This window comes from Oncorhynchus kisutch, linkage group LG20 (assembly GCF_002021735.2).
Source record: "Oncorhynchus kisutch isolate 150728-3 linkage group LG20, Okis_V2, whole genome shotgun sequence".
Lineage (NCBI taxonomy): Eukaryota > Metazoa > Chordata > Actinopteri > Salmoniformes > Salmonidae > Oncorhynchus > Oncorhynchus kisutch.
In genome coordinates this window covers 34,924,235-34,941,245 of record NC_034193.2, presented here as the reverse complement: position 1 = coordinate 34,941,245, position 17,011 = coordinate 34,924,235, and the positions used below count along the sequence as shown (strand labels likewise).

General features: G+C 40.2%; 1 protein-coding gene across 1 annotated transcript; it reads right to left on the bottom strand.

Moving 5' to 3' along the window:
* Positions 1-443: 443 nt before the first annotated feature.
* Positions 444-14,438, bottom strand: LOC109887104 (zinc finger protein 2 homolog). The gene is made up of 2 exons (XM_031798740.1): positions 13,804-14,438; positions 444-5,481 (listed from the first exon to the last, which is right to left on the bottom strand). Exons 1-2 carry the CDS (start codon positions 14,123-14,125, stop codon positions 4,196-4,198), a joined length of 1,608 nt encoding a protein of 535 aa, XP_031654600.1. The 5' UTR covers positions 14,126-14,438; the 3' UTR covers positions 444-4,195.
* Positions 14,439-17,011: the final 2,573 nt, after the last annotated feature.

The window sequence follows — 17,011 nt, the reverse complement described above, 5'->3', positions numbered from 1 at the left end:
CTCAATTTAACCTTTTTAACTTGTTGTCGCATCCAAACTTGTCACCATCGTTTTCAGTTGTAATTGCGAAGTTCCCGGAAGAAGTCCAGCAACAACGGAGAACCTTCGATGAACCCACCTTCTAACAAGTTCTTTGAAGAACCTTTTGGGGCTGTTTTTCCTTGACCAAGAACCCTACGGTTCTTAGGGGAGCTGAGAACAACTCCAGTTGAACCCTTAATTTTTGGAGTTGTAGTCGGCTCTATTTACTCTCAGATTCAAAACATGCTGATTAGCATCAACGATCAAGTCAGCTGCTGCTCCTCCAATACAGTTTGAGGTGAGACGGTGAACTGATGTTGAACTGGGCAGTCAGTCATTCATTCTGTACTATGAGTCTGGTCTAACATTGTTACTGCACATTGTGGTGGAAATTCTAACCAATCAGGAGATACTTTGTAATCTCTTCAAACAATCAACCTTTATTTGATAACAATTGCAATAATGTAGCTGGTCAGTCCTACACTCTGAGGTGGAAGGCTGAGAGCTCGATGACACAAGGAGTTCAGAAGCCTTATATAGTCAAACTATCTTGTGCATATAGAAAACACGTGATCTTGGTATGTGTCCGTGTGTGGAGAACGAGACACAGACTAACTTTGAATTGGTCGTCTCATTCTGTAGCAACAGGTAGTTATTCTAGTCTTCTAGTGAGGTGTCAAACCAACAGGAAATCACTGTAGACACAGTTCCTCTGAAGTAGATCAATGGTTCCCCGAATTGGGGCCAGCAAGCGCCTTTGGCCTGTCTGCCGGATGGGTGTGTCTTGAGCGAGTCAAGAGATAAATCAGACCCAGACTGAACTGTGTGATGTAGTAGGGAGTTGGAGTATCCAACAGGCCAATATTCGACACAGTTTAGCACATAAAACATAATTAACTACACTGACCATAATCCATTGCTTGCCGACATGTCTTGCCTATTTATTTTACACCTGCTATGTGAAAGAGACAGAAGAAAGCTTTGACCATCATGCAATCTGGGAACCTTGGGACATTTCTACCCTAAACCCTAACCTTAACCATTTTGTCAACTTCAACCGGCTAGGGATGTCCCAAGGATGTATCTATACCTGAAAATACATTATCTAAGTGATTGATAGTTGGTATTCAGCAGTCATAAAGCCTGATTTACTTTAATTAACTACTAAAATAGTGATTTTGTCAGACAGCAGCTCTACACCATATTGACTGACTGATCTATTCATCCTTCTTCTCCTCTGAAGACCCAGTGAGGGTGGAGCTCAGTCAGAGAGCTGTTGAGGGACTGGTCAGCCAGAGAGGTGAGAGGTCACACATGGTTTAGATGGTAAATATTTATGATCACAGCTACAAAGTTTGTCCACCTGTGTGTGTTCTCTGGTGTATAGTCAGATATCCAGATGTAGTAAAACTCTTCCCACATTGATCACAGCTAAAAGATTTCTCTCCTGTGTGTGTCCCCTTAGTGGTTAGTCACGTCAGCAAAAGGGAATATGTTCCATCTATGTTTATTTACATGAGTGCAAATTGTCCACTGATATTGGTGTAATTTCTCACCCCATTTGGCTGTATGAAAGTAAATTTCCTCTCAGACACACATTTGTTCTTTGATATTATGAAGGTAATTTGTGTCAAATGTACTTTTCCCCACTCATTCCCCCATCTCTTTACATTGCTTATGCATATTTAGTGGCCTGACTGCATCCAGACTATGTCAAAGGCCCATCCTTCTAGATCTGAACCTAATGCAGCTTGGAGTGATCAGATGACAGAAGTTACATTTAGGTGCCAGGTGTAACTGAGGCCATAGATGCTCCATATCCATTACTTTGAGTGTTTTATATAATATGACTAAATGTGTTTCTGTGTTGCAGGGGCAGTCAAGAAATGGAACGGCAAGGCCACAGAACATGACATAAGCAGAGATGTGGGAGATCACCTCAAGTCCCTGGTAGAGTGTTAGGGAAGATTCAGAATTTGTTGGTAACATATGTAAGATGTTTTTATATTCATCAAATGGGTGTAAGTTACTTCTCATCAGAATGGTATTTTTGTATAATGCTGTGGCGAGGTTGCAGTTATCTGTTCTATGTCAAAACTAAGTTGCATGGGCCACAGAGAGGGGAGAGGTCAAAGTGTCATCATGTGTAAACATATCTTTTACTCCCTACCTTTTTCTAGTGGGGAAAGGAGGGTGGCAGTGTCTGGAATCATTCTCATGCTCCCTTTTATCTTAACCTATAGCCTCACTCTCCTCTCCGTGAGTTTGTATTTAGAGTGGGTTGTATCTAAATGACAATTTGATATATGCCTGTTGATATGGAGGATTGGTTTATGGTTCTGGGGTTTGGGAAAGGAGACAAAGCTGAACGATGAATTATGTCTATGCTGTCTGACTATGTGTGATCTTTGCTATAAAGGATCCCATTTTGCCATTGTGTGGGGACTCTCAACTTTTCATTAGAGATACTGAACTGTTGAAAGTCAAAATGCTATAGAGCTTATATAATTAAAGATGGACTTTTATAACTAACTCTGACTTGTGTGTGGTTTGCTCCCATGATTTGGTAAATAGAGGAAATTTCCACGACAAGAGCCAGGGGTGGTGTTTACCACTCCACCACGCCTTCAGCAGGCTGGATCTGTTTGATCCAGTTTTCAGTAATTGAATCCTTTGACGTATTGTTGATTTCAAAATGTTTCATCTTCAGCAAATGCACTGGGTTGGTGGAAAAGTGATACTAAACGTACATACCATGCACTATTTTAACATGTACTGTTTTTCCTACAAAGATGTGTGTTGGTTTTGCTAGTCTGTTGATGTCATTGGGTTCTTTTGTCTTACAATATGTTCAAATCAAGCTTTATTTCTACAACACATTCACAGGAAAGAACTATGAAAATAAACAATAATAACTGAAAGACTAAGGAAATGCCATTGATTAAAATATTAATTGGACGCAATATCCAACCCAAAAATATAAGCTTGTTTTTTAGGAGTGGCACTGAAAATTGACAAGTAACAACAATTGGGAACTAAAAAACACCCACTAAATCTGCCCAAGAAGAGAAAAACCACAAACTTAAAGACAGGAAGCAACTAAAGGTGTTGACTCTCCACATCTATCAAGACAACTGGAGCACTGGGCCAGACACTCTTAAATAGAACCTGGACCAGCTCAGGTGAAACACCTTCCCACTAACGAGATGGACAAGCCAGCACAGGTGTACCATATACTGACTAATGAGGTGACACCAATCAGTACGTGCTAACCTCAAAACAGTAAAAAAAACAAAGCCTGTAACGCCTTAAAGACAACAAATATATCCTATTTGTTTGATGGACAAGTTTGCTCACCACCAACAGAAAACTTCCATTATAATCAACTACAATACTTCACCTTCTACAATATAAACATGGTGTCTACTGGCTATCAACAATTAAAAACAAGAAAAAACATTTCTAAATAATAATATACAATTGTATTATTTTTTCCCATTTTTCTTTCTATAGAATCCTAAAACTCACTAGCTTCTAGAACTAGCTCCTTAATGTCTGATTTCAAGAGGAAACTCCTGCAATATTCATAGTAACTTTCCACCTCAATGCAGAGCTTCTCTCTCTTTTCAGGGTTCACTCGATAGGCATGTTGTTGGATCGGGGCCCAGTCCAAAATGTCATGCTCTAGTACATTTGGGTTGGCACATCTGAGATTGATTCCTGATATTCTAAAAGAAGGGCAAGAAATCAATATAATTGTACCCAGAAATGGCCAGTTGGTTGCATAAATGACTACTAAATGTTACATGAATTGTAAATGTGAATTATCAAGTGAGGCATGGAGTAATGATTTTTTAAATATATTTTGTCAGACTGAATGTTTGAAATATGAGTAGGTGATTTGAGTCATGCTTCTTCAGTAGTGGAATAAAGACAATTAGCACTTGAATGTTGTCATGAAATACTGGAGTGATGTAGGATTGTTAATAAAATTGATTATAGACTAATTTATTATATTGTGTCCTTGTGTATAGGCTGCAAGTACGTTGAAATTGTTGTTTTCAAGTAATAAAAAAAAAATGTCCAGAAAAACATCTCAACTTTCACTTTCAACCGAATGTATATTGGACATAGTCGTAGGACTACTACGAATCTCTTGTCACATTGATCACAGCTACAAAGTTTGTCCACCTGTGTGTGTTCTCTGGTGTATAGTCAGATATCCAGATGTAGTAAAACTCTTCCCACATTGATCACAGCTAAAAGGTTTCTCTCCTGTGTGTGTCCGCTGGTGTACTATCAGGCTGCTAAAGTGAGTAAAACTCTTCCCACATTTACTACAGCTATAAGGTTTCTCTCCTGTGTGTGTTCTCTGGTGTGTCGTTAGGCAGCCAGATGTACCAAAACTTTTCCCACATTGATCACAGCTATAGGGTTTCTCTCCTGTGTGTGTTCTCTGGTGTACAATTAGTTGGCTAGATGTGGTACAACTCTTCCCACATTGACAGCTAAAAGGTTTCTCTCCTGTGTGTATTCTCTTGTGCACTGTCAAGGAGTTCGACACAGTAAATTTCTTCCCACATTGATAACAGCTATAAGGTTTCTCTCCTGTGTGTATCCGCTGGTGTACTATCAGGCTATCTGGTTGAGTAAAACTCTTCCCACATTGACTACAGCTATAAGATTTCTCTCCTGTGTGTATTCTCTGGTGCACGATCAAGGAGTTCGACACAGTAAATTTCTTCCCACATTGATCACAGCCATAAGGTTTCTCTCCTGTGTGTGTTCTATGGTGCACCTTCAATGACCATGATGTTGAAAAGCTTTTCCCACAATCTGAACAATGGTAAAGATTCTCTCCTGTGTGTATTCTCTGGTGCACGATCAAGGAGTTTGACACAGTAAATTTCTTCCCACATTGATCACAGCCATAAGATTTCTTTCCTGTGTGTGTCCGCTGGTGTACTTTCAGGCTGTTTGGTTGAGTAAAACTCTTCCCACATTGACGACAGCTATAAGGTTTCTCTCCTGTGTGTATTCTCTGGTGCACTATCAAGGAGTTTGACACAGTAAATGTCTTCCCACATTGATCACAGCCATAAGGTTTCTCTCCTGTGTGTGTCCGCTGGTGTACTATCAGGCTGTTTGGTTGAGTAAAACTCTTCCCACATTGATCACAGCCAAAAGGTTTCTCTCCAGTGTGAATTCTCAGGTGTACTTTAAGTGCATCTGATCTTGAGTAACTCTTCCCACAATCAAAACAGTGGTGAGCTTTCTCTCCTGTGTGTACTCGCGGGTGTATTTTAAGTTCTGATGTAGATTTGCAGAAAGATGTATTCCCTGTGGGTCTCTGATGGTGTTTCTTCAGGAGTTCTGATCTGGAGAGATTCTTCTCTCCCCCTTCAGCTTCATGATGATGTTGAGACTCCCCAGAGGATCCACGATAGTCCCGTCTCTCTCCTGTATGAATGACAAAGTCAGACAGATGGTTAAAAAGGCCCACAACAGAAGAAATCCACTGTTCATTTGAGGTGAAAGGTGATGCCCAGAGCATACCCATGAAATTGTACAACAATTGACGTCTGTTAAATTATTTGACAATTAAGACAGTCAAGATAGCAACAATCATATTTTGTCTTGTTTTCACGTTAATGGTAACTAGAAATAAGTTAAAGTTGTTGAAATCCTAAGCATTGGCCCAGATGACTTTTCCAATATAAGCCCCTTTCTGTTTGCTAAAATTACGGCGTGGGGCCGATGCACAAACAATTTGATTGCAGAAACACCTCCCTGCTTTTGAGGAAACCGATAGTTATTGGTATATCTGCCTTGAGCAAAAATGGTGAGCGAAGACTTTAGTTTTCACAATGTATTCTGAACATTACAGCTCACTATCAGCGCAAGATCAGGAGTGCTACTCAAGGAAACTGCAAAAATAGCCTCCATTTCCAGGTTGCTTATGAGTGGATTTCACATTCTTTTTGGATTATAATTGTAAGACTCGCTTGAATCTCCTGCTTAATATATTTGTGTTATTGTCACAAATCAACTGCTTTATACATTAAACACTTCAACCAGTAAAATGTTCTTTGGTTAGCTTTGCCATCCTCCTGACAATTAGGGTTTGTACTAGAGGTCGACCGATTATGATTTTTCAACGCCGATACAGATTATTAGAGGCCCAAAAAAGCCGATACCGATTAATCGGCCGGTTTTTAAAAAAAGTATTTGTAATAAATGACAATTACAACAATACTGAATGAACCATTATTTTAACTTAATATAATACATCAATAAAATCAATTTAGCCTCAAATAAATAATGAAACATGTTCAATTTGGTTTAAATAATGCAAAAACAAAGTGTTGGAGAAGAAAGTAAACGTGCAATATGTGCTATGTAAGAAAGCTAACATTTCAGTTCCTTGCTCAGAACATGAGAACATATGAAAGCTGGTGGTTCCTTTTAACATGAGTCTTCAATATTCCCAGATAAGAAGTTTTAGGTTGTAGTTATTATAGGAATTATAGGACTATTCCCCTCTATACCATTTGTATTTCATTAACCTTTCACTATTGGATGTTCTTATAGGCACTTTAGTATTGCCAGTGTAACAGTATAGCTTCCGTCCCTCTCCTCACTCCTCCCTGGGCTCGAACCAGGAACACAACGACAACAGCCACCCTCGAAGCAGCGTTACCCATGCAGAGCAAGGGAAACAACCACCCCAAGGCTCGGAGCGAGTGACGTTTGAAACGCTATTAGCGCACGCTAACTAGCCAGCCATTTCACTTCGGTCACACCAGCCTCATCTCGGGAGTTGATAGGTTTGAAGGCATAAACAGCGCAATGCTTGACGCACAACGAAGAGCTGCTGGCAAAACGCACTAAAGTGTTGTTTGAATGAATGTTTACGCGTCTGCTTCTGCCATTATAGGAATTATAGGACTATTTCCCTCTATACCATTTGTATTTCATTAACCTTTCACTATTGGATGTTCTTATAGGCACTTTAGTATTGCCAGTGTAACAGTATAGCTTCCGTCCCTCTCCTCGCTCCTCCCTGGGCTCGAACCAGGAACACAACGACAAAAGCCACCCTCGAAGCAGCGTTACCCATGCAGAGCAAGGGAAACAACCACCCCAAGGCTCGGAGCGAGTGACGTTTGAAACGCTATTAGCGCACGCTAACTAGCCAGCCATTTCACTTCGGTCACACCAGCCTCATCTCGGGAGTTGATAGGTTTGAAGGCATAAACAGCGCAATGCTTGACGCACAACGAAGAGCTGCTGGCAAAACGCACTAAAGTGTTGTTTGAATGAATGTTTACGCGTCTGCTTCTGCCATTATAGGAATTATAGGACGATTTCCCTCTATACCATTTGTATTTCATTAACCTTTCACTATTGGATGTTCTTATAGGCACTTTAGTATTGCCAGTGTAACAGTATAGCTTCCGTCCCTCTCCTCGCTCCTCCCTGGGCTCGAACCAGGAACACAACGACAACAGCCACCCTCGAAGCAGCGTTACCCATGCAGAGCAAGGGAAACAACCACCCCAAGGCTCGGAGCGAGTGACGTTTGAAACGCTATTAGCGCACGCTAACTAGCCAGCCATTTCACTTCGGTCACACCAGCCTCATCTCGGGAGTTGATAGGTTTGAAGGCATAAACAGCGCAATGCTTGACGCACAACGAAGAGCTGCTGGCAAAACGCACTAAAGTGTTGTTTGAATTAATGTTTACGCGCCTGCTTCTGCCTACCACCGCTCAGTCAGATACTTGTATGCTCAGTCAGATTATATGCAATGCAGGACACGCTAGATAATATCTAGTAATATCATCAACCATGTGTAGTTAACTAGTGATTATGATTGATTGATTGTTTTTTATAAGATAAGTTTAATGCTAGCTAGCAACTTACCATGGCTTACTGCATTTGCGTAACAGCCAGTCAGTCTCCTTGTGGAGTGCAACGGTCGTTATTGCGTTGGACTAGTTAACTGTAAGGTTGCAAGATTGGGTACCCCAAGCTGACCCGGTGAAAATCTGTCTATCTGCCCCTGAACGAGGCAGTTAAAACCTCTTATGGATAGGGGAGACGCTAGCGTCTCAACTGGCCAATTGCTGGGGGAAATGCAGAGCGCCAGATTCAAATAAAATGCTATAAAATTCAAACTTTCATTAAATCACATGTAAGATACTCAATTAAAGCTACACTCGTTCTGAATCCAGCCAACATGTCAGATTTTAAAAATGCTTTTTGGCGATAGCATAAGAAGCTGTTATCTGATAGCCTGCACCAGCAGTAAACAAAGGAGCTAGCATAGCAGGCGCTACACAAAACGCTGAAATAAAATATAAAATATGCATTACCTTTGACGAGCTTCTTTTGTTGGCACTCCAATATGTCCCATAAACATCACAATTGGTCCTTTTGTCCGATTAATTCCATAGAACGTCACCACAAAATATTTCAAAAGTTGCCTATAAACTTTGCCAAAATATTTCAAACTACCTTTGTCATACATCTTTAGGTATTTTTAAACGTTAATAATCGATCAAATTGTAGACGGGGCAATCTGTATTCAATACAGGAAAGAAAAGAAACCAGCACTGCTTCTCACATCTTGCGCAACTCATAAAAGTGTCCCCAGTTCCGAGTTGGCCTACTTCTTCATAGCACAAAGGAATAACCTCAACCATATTCCAAAGACTGGCGACATCCAATGGAAGCGGTAGGAACTGAAAATCGGTTCCTATTAAATATCCAATGGCAAAGACAATATAGGGAACAGAGAGGGGGAAAAAAATATGAACAGTTAGTTCTCAGGGTTTTGCCTGCTACATAAGTTCTGTTATACTCACAGACATGATTCAAACAGTTATAGAAACTTCAGTGTGTTTTCTATCCAAATTCATTAATAATATGCATATCTTATATTCTTGGCATGAATAACAGGAAGTTGGGCACACTATTTATCCAAAAGTGAAAATTCTGCCCCCTAGATTTAAGAGGTTAACCCACCGTTCCTAGGCCGTCATTGAAAATAAGAATGTGTTCTTAACTGACTTGCCTAGTTAAATAAAGATTAATTACTTTTTTTAAATTATTATAATAAAAAATAAATAAAAAAAGATCGGCAAAATCGGTGTCCAAAAATACCGATTTCCGATTGTTATGAAAACCTGAAATCGGCCATTCCGATTAATCGGTCGACCTCTGGTTTGTACACTAAGTGTTTAACAAATTGGCCTATAACTTCACCAAACAATAACATAGACCTACTGAAGGACCCTCTACACTTTGTATCATAGGTACACTTCAACTGTGAGAGACGGAATCTAAAACAAAAATCCAGAAAATCACATTGTATGATTTTTACGTAATGAATTAGCATTTTATTGCATGACATAAGTATTTGATCACCTACCAACCAGTAAGAATTCCGGCTCTCACAGACCTGTTAGTTTTTCTTTAAGAAGCCCTCCTGTTCTCCACTCATTACCTACCTGTATTAACTGCACCTGTTTGAACTCGTTACCTGTCCACACACTCAATCAAACAGACTCCAACCTTTCCACAATGGCCAAGACCAGAGAGCTGTGTAAGGACATCAGTGATAAAATTGTCGACCTGCACAAGGCTGGGATGGGCTACAGGACAATAGGCAAACCGGATTCAAATCCTGCAGTGCCAGACGTGTCCCCCTGCTTAAGCCAGTACATGTCCAGGCCTGTCTGAAGTTTGCTAGAGAGCATTTGGATGATCCAGAAGAAGATTGGGAGAATGTCATATGGTCAGATGAAACCAAAATATAACTTTTTGGTAAAAACTCAACTCGTTGTGTTTGGAGGACAAAGAATGCTGAGTTGCATCCAAAGAACACCATACCTACTGTGAAGCATGGGGGTGGAAACATCATGCTTTGGGGCTGTTTTTCTGCAAAGGGACCAGGACGACTGATCTGTGTAAAGGAAAGAATGAATGGGGCCATGTATTGTGAGATTTTGAGTGAAAACCTCCTTCCATCAGCAAGGGCATTGAAGATGAAACGTGGCTGGGTCTTTCAGCATGACAATGATCCCAAACACACCGACCGGGCAACGAAGGAGTGGCTTCGTAAGAAGCATTTCAAGGTCCTGGAGTGGCCTAGTCAGTCTCCAGATCTCAACCCCATAGAAAATCTTTGGAGGGAGTTGAAAGTCCGTGTGGCCCAGCAACAGCCCCAAAACATCACTGCTCTAGAGGAGATCTGCATGGAGGAATGGGCCAAAATACCAGCAACATTGTGTGAAAACCTTGTGAAGACTTACAGAAAACATTTGACCTCTGTCATTGCCAGCAAAGGGTATATAACAAAGTATTGAGATAAACTTTTGTTATTGACCAAATACTTATTTTCCACCATAATTTGCAAATAAATTCATAAAAAATCCTACAATGTGATTTTCTAGATTTTTTTCCTTCATTTTGTCTGTCATAGTTGAAGTGTACCTATGATGAAAATTACAGGCCTCTCATCTTTTTAAGTGGGAGAACTTGCACAATTGGTGGCTGACAAAATACTTTTTTTTGCCCCACTGTATATGAAATACAAATCATATAGAGAGAAATAGTCCTATAATCACTACAACCTAAAACTTCTTGCCTGGTAATATTGAAGAATCATGTTAAAAAGGAACCACCAGCTTTCATATGTTCTCATGTTCTGAGCAAGGAACTGAAATGTTAGCTTTCTTACATGGCACATATTGCACTTTTACTTTCTTCTCCAACACTTTGTTTTTGAATTATTCAAATCAAATTGAACCCGTTTCATTATTTATTTGAGGCTAAATTGATTTTATTGATGTAATTAAGTTAAAATAAGTGTTCATTCAGTATTGTTGTAATTGTCATTATTACAAATTAAACATTTTAATTAAAAACATATATAAAAAATAAAAATCGGCCTATTAAATCGGTATCAACTTTTTTTGGTCTTCCAAAAATCGGTATCGGCTTTGAAAAATTATATTCGGTCGACCTCTAGTTACTATGGTTACTGTTGTTCCATATTGTGAATGTTATCCAATGTGTTACTATGGGTTATAGCAGTATGGCCTAATACATTTTTGACATAAAATAATTTGAATATTTTTTGTTGATACATCCATTGGTCTTACAATTCAAAATTAAATAGCAAAATGATCCTTGGTATAACCTTAAAACATTTCTCATTCCGTTGTCGTTGGAGAGAAGCCTAGCCTACTGGTGAAGGGGGTCTCATTCAAATTGGAAAAGTATTTGGCTGGAGGGAAGGTTGTGCCAAATCCTGTCGTTCGTAAGGAACCCAGAATTGAGGAACCTGATGGTTTATCAGAAAAGTACCCTAAAGTGATCCCAGCATGTGCCGTTACACGTGCTCGGTCTAAGAAATTCGCCGGGAGCACGTCTAGTGTTGAGGATGTCAGCGATCACACCATGGTCAATCTGTCTGAGACGTTTATGGGTGATCCTGATTTCATAAACCTCCTGAGTTTGTAGAACATCTGAATGAAGAGAGGATTCCCTACAGTTGGCACTTGGATGTCTAGGAAGCGGCTGATTGCTGAACAGAGTAAAGATGTTTCCCCCTCCCCTCTTTTTGCTGAGATACACCCAGAAGAAGAGTTTTATGAAGTTCGTGTTGGTAATTGTGACAGATATGGCATTCTAACGAGGAAACGGCGCTCTAATGAGGAAATGGTGTTCTCACGCCACTTCTGGGCAAGACGATTGGCCCAGTTTATAGCAAATTGTTGTTCCAGTTGCGCTTCGACAAGAAATACTGAGGTTGGCGCACGATGGTAGTATGGCCGGCCATCTTGGGGTCAACAAGACACCTGAAACAGGATGTTGTGGCTCACTGTAAATCCTGTGGTGTTTGCCAGAAGACAGGTAAACCAAAACAAGCTGTTCCAGTTGCACCTTTGCAGCCTATTCCTGCTTTTGACAAACCGTTTAGCAGGGTTCTGGTGGACTGTGTTGGTCCTTTGCCAAAAGCCAAGAGGGGTAAGTATTATAGTTAACTAGTGATAGACTATTTATAATGCAGACATGATATAGTAGTTCATATGATTCTGGTTGAGTGACATTTTTGGCTTGGATGTAAAAAAACAAAACAACACTTCCTACATTTCAGCATAGCAGGCCAAGTAGTTCTATGCTCAGGTGGGCGCTTCCTCAACATTATCAGGTCAGAGAAACCAGACACGCACCCCCTCAACATTATCAGGTCAGAGAAACCAGACATGCTCATTGCTCACATGGAGAACTCCAAACAAAAAGACAATGATAAAATTGACAAATCTTGTAAATGATGCTTCTGAAATAAACCAAATCTGGTTTCTCACAAGTGTAGCAGGTTTTGAACAGAGAACGTTTCAACTCCGAGAATGACAACGGTAAATGACTGTAATTAATACATGCATTAACAGAAATGAATGTAACCAAATGACAGGAAGTAACGGTACATTTACTACTGGTGACATTTGTAATGGGGAATTGATATAATAAGGGCAATCAATTCACACAATGAAACAACGAAGGGACAAGAATTGGTGGAAGCCAGCGAAAGACATTCTGAAGAGAGACTCACCTATATCTTCATCACACAACCCTCCCCTTCTCTCAACATGGTAAATTATACTCAAGAGACATTATCTTCACACCTATTTGAGATGCTTTTCACTGACAGCCGCAACTCAATAATCAGCGAGGCCTATTACCACACACACTGCCCAAATAGGCATAAACCTACAAGCTTGTGATTTGAAACAAAACACAGGTATTTTTTTAAAGAAGCTAATGATCCCTGATTCCTCTGTGGCAACGTCATATGCTTTCTGGTAAAGTATTTTTATTTATTTATGTATAGACAGGAGTAATTATATAATTTGGGCAAATTTATTTAAACTTATTTACTTGTTGGACACACTGCTATGCCATTTCTCTCCCCTTCTATTGGTTTTCATATCAACTTTATTTCGTTGTCCAGAAGCCAAAAGACACAATCCTAGTTTTTGCCGCCTCTTTATAAGTTCCTAACAGAGATTTTAATCTCTGTCAGGTATGAACCTCTATCAGGTGGACTGTATAGAACGGTGTGTTCATCTCTGTCAGATATGAACCTCTACCAGGTGGACTGTATAGAACGGTGTGTTCATCTCTGTCAGATATGAACCTCTACCAGGTGGACTGTATAGAAGGATGTGTTCTAATAAAACACTATAGAAGTTGTCTCCAGATGGTTATGCATATTCATGCCATGAGGCTAGTAGCTTTGCATCTCGCCATTGAATACAGGCGGTTGATGTCAACAACCCTCAGAATATACAAAACTGGATTACAATAATAAGAAGTATCCACCAATCCAAAGAAAGGGTAGGCGGGAGCTAGAAAACCCACAGTGCGGACAACGACTCCCCTTGTTAGGGCGGAGAGACATCTTGTCAGTATATCCATAATCTTTGGTGTAGCCAACCCAACTCTCGCATGGCACTAATGGGGGGCTCGGTGTGTAGTAAAACATCACTACATGCCGTGCCCCCCAGTCTGCGGTCAGCAGATAGACCCTTCTCAAATATATGTTAAGTCACTTTTTGGAAACGGAACGGAGAAAACAAGAGGTAGCTTGCTCTCTACATCATCTGATTCTATACATATCAGTCATCATCTTAGGGCCCTCCTTTGAAGAGGTATTGACGAGCCAACTCCGAATATCCAAAGTTAAAAACACATTTAAGGCGGTACTTACTGGTGTTAATCAGTTCTCCTATCTCCTCCTCTTTAACGTTCAATGTGACAGTAATCTCCCCTTCCTTCTTCACTACAAAAACTACACCCTCCTCTTCTTTCACAGTAACATCCTCCTCTTCTTTCACTCTGAACGAGTCTTCCTCTTCTTTCACTGAAACGTCTTTCTCTTCTTCTTTCACTGTAACAGCCTCACCCTCTACTTCTTTTTTAACTGTGACTTCCTCCTCCTCTTTCACGACAATGTTCAGCCCCAGAGCTTCTTTCTCCTTCCAGCAGAACTCCTCTTCTTTAACAGGAGGGGAGATGTTTACTGACCTCATGGTCGGGGATGTTAGCTAGCTAGCTATCTATCGTTAGCGACTAGGCTAATGCTAACTTAACCAGCCAAATACTATAGCTGACTAATACAAAATAACGTAATATTGAATTAAATAGGTTAACAAGTAGATACGACAGAAGTGTATCTAAAACACAGTTATAGTAAAAGTGTATAAATAGCTAGAATCTTTCGGCTTTGTTGGCTAGCAAGCTACGGAGGTGGTTGACGAGCTGTTTCTGAAGACCCGTCCACTAGATTATACGTCACGCTGGCAGCGTCGCCTGAAAGACGCATTTCGCCGTCTGCTGACTGGAGGGGAAACGCAGTTGAAGATCATGTTTTATTTTCAGACAAACATTATTTTAAATTGATTTATTTCAATAATAATATTATACTGAGACATACAAAGACAGTAATATGTTTATTTTTTAATACAGCACATTTAAGGCAGTTTCATTAAGTCAAACTAAATCTAAATAAGTAACTAGCTACTGTAGGTCTATACTGCTCCTACATGGTGTAACAATACATCATGTAGATGTATATAATGAACAGACTAGGTCTATACTGCTTCTACATGGTGTAACAATACATCATGTAGATGTATATAATGAACAGACTAGGTCTATACTGCTCCTACATGGTGTAACAATACATCATGTAGATGTATTTAATGAACAGACTAGGTCTATACTGCTCCTACATGGTGTAACAATGTTCATGCATGACTGAAAACACCTCAGTATTAGATTTACTGCCATGGTCTAGTATGTCACTGCCTCAGACACCATTCGCAATGCTGGCTGAGGTACGAGTAAAACATGACATATTATTTCCTAGCCATTCACAATGCTGGCTGAGGTACCAGTAAAACATGACATATTATTTCCTAATTGTAAAAAAAAAAAATCCCCACTCCTTTATCAACCAGTCTCTCACTGTTTAACCAGAATAACATAAGTTGTGCCCTTCAAACTGTTAGACTGTGTAAAGGATTACCTCCTCTTCGTCTGAGGAGGAGTAAGGATCGGACCAAAACGCAGCGTGGTAAGTGTCCATATTGATTTATTCAAAAAACACAACTGAACACTGGAACAAAGTAATAAACGTGAAATATACAAAACCGAAACAGTACCGTGTGGCCCAAACACTCACACGGAAACAAACTTCCACAAACCAAAAGTGAAACCCAGGCTACCTAAGTATGATTCTCAATCAGGAACAACAGCTGCCTCTGATTGAGAACCATACTAGGCCGAACTCAAAACCCAACATAGAAAAACAAACATAGACTGCCCACCCCAACTCACGCCCTGACCATACTAAAACAAAGACAAAAACAAAGGAACTAAGGTCAGAACGTGACAGACTGTTAGTCCATAATCAACTAGTCTCTCACTGTTTAACCAGAATAACATGAGTTGTGTCCTTCAGACTGTTAGACTGTCAGTCCATAATCATATTCAGCTTGTTAGATGTAATTTTATGTTCTCACTGCTTTGAGACCAGTTTTAAAAAATAGCAAGTTTCTGCCAGCCAATGGGATAATTCCAGTGCAGTACATAATATAAGGGGATAACTGGTTATTGACTGGAGACTTAATATGCTGAAAACAGGTCCCTAGTGGAATGAAAACAACACGGATGCTGGTTAAAGAAGAGATGGAGGAGATGGGAGATACTGTAAAGGTTTTCCTCCTCTTCGTCTGAAGAGGAGGTGTAGCATGGATCGGACCAAGATGCGGCGTGGTAAGTGTCCATATCGTTTTTAATAACACAAACACTGAACACTATGAAATACAAAAACAATAAACTAATACGTGAAATGACAAAACCGAAACAGTACCGTGTGGTGAAAAACACATACACGGAAACAAACACCCACAAACAAATAGTGAAACCCAGGTTACCTAAGTATGATTCTCAATCAGAGACAACTAATGACACCTGCCTCTGATTGAGAACCATACTAGGCCGAAACATAGAAATCCCAAAATCATAGAAAAACAAACATAGACTGCCCACCCCAACTCACGCCCTGACCATACTAAATAACGACAAAACAAAGGAAATAAAGGTCAGAACGTGACAGATACTTAACATTGCCACATTCAGAAACTACTCTCACCTACAGTAACCATAAACTTTTCACACGAGCCGTAAAACATCCTGAATGTATTGAAATGCTTGGGCTCACAGGGGATGTGTTAATTCATAACCCATCATTTATACCTGTTAGTTCATAACCCATCATTCCACAGAGTAACTCTGGAGCTCTGTCAGAGTGAACATCGGGTTCTTGTTCACCTCCCTGACCAAGGCCCTTCTCCCCTAATTCTCAGTTTGGCAGGCGGCCAGCTCTAGGAAGAGTCTTGGTGGTTCCAAACTTCTTCTATTTAAGAATAATGGCGGCCACTGTGTTCTTGGGGACCTTCAATGCTGCAGAAATTTTTTGGTACCCTTTCCCAGATCTGTGCCTCGACACAGTCCAGTTTCTGAGCTCTACGGGCAATTTCTTTGATCTCCTGGCTTGGAATTTGCTCTGGCGTGCATTGCCAACTGTGGGACCTTATATAGACAGGTATAATCATAAACAATATGTTTTCATGTGGCACAAAACAAAAACCCAAATTCTCAGTCAAAAATATGAGTCAGAATACAGGCTTTCTATTCTCTCATGTGATTTCAGGTTCTCTGACAGGGAAAATGGCCTTCCACACAGAGAGAGGGCAGTGGTTGGACTTTTATCGTGTGTGTCCTCTTCTGCTCCTTCAGGCTCCTTAACCAGGTAAAACTCTTTCAACACTGGGAACATTGGAAAGGCTTCTCTCCTGTGTGTATTCGCTCATGAGCTTTTAGGTCCCTACTCGTGAAAATCTGTTTTTAAC

Bases quoted from the DNA above. Each gene is read 5' to 3' on its own strand.
- LOC109887104 (XM_031798740.1), bottom strand. From the start codon at position 14,125: ATGAGGTCAGTAAACATCTCCCCTCCTGTTAAAGAAGAGGAGTTCTGC. The intron at 5,482-13,803 runs GTAAGTACCGCC...TCATTCATACAG, and splicing joins AGGAGAACTGATTAACACCA to GAGAGAGACGGGACTATCGT.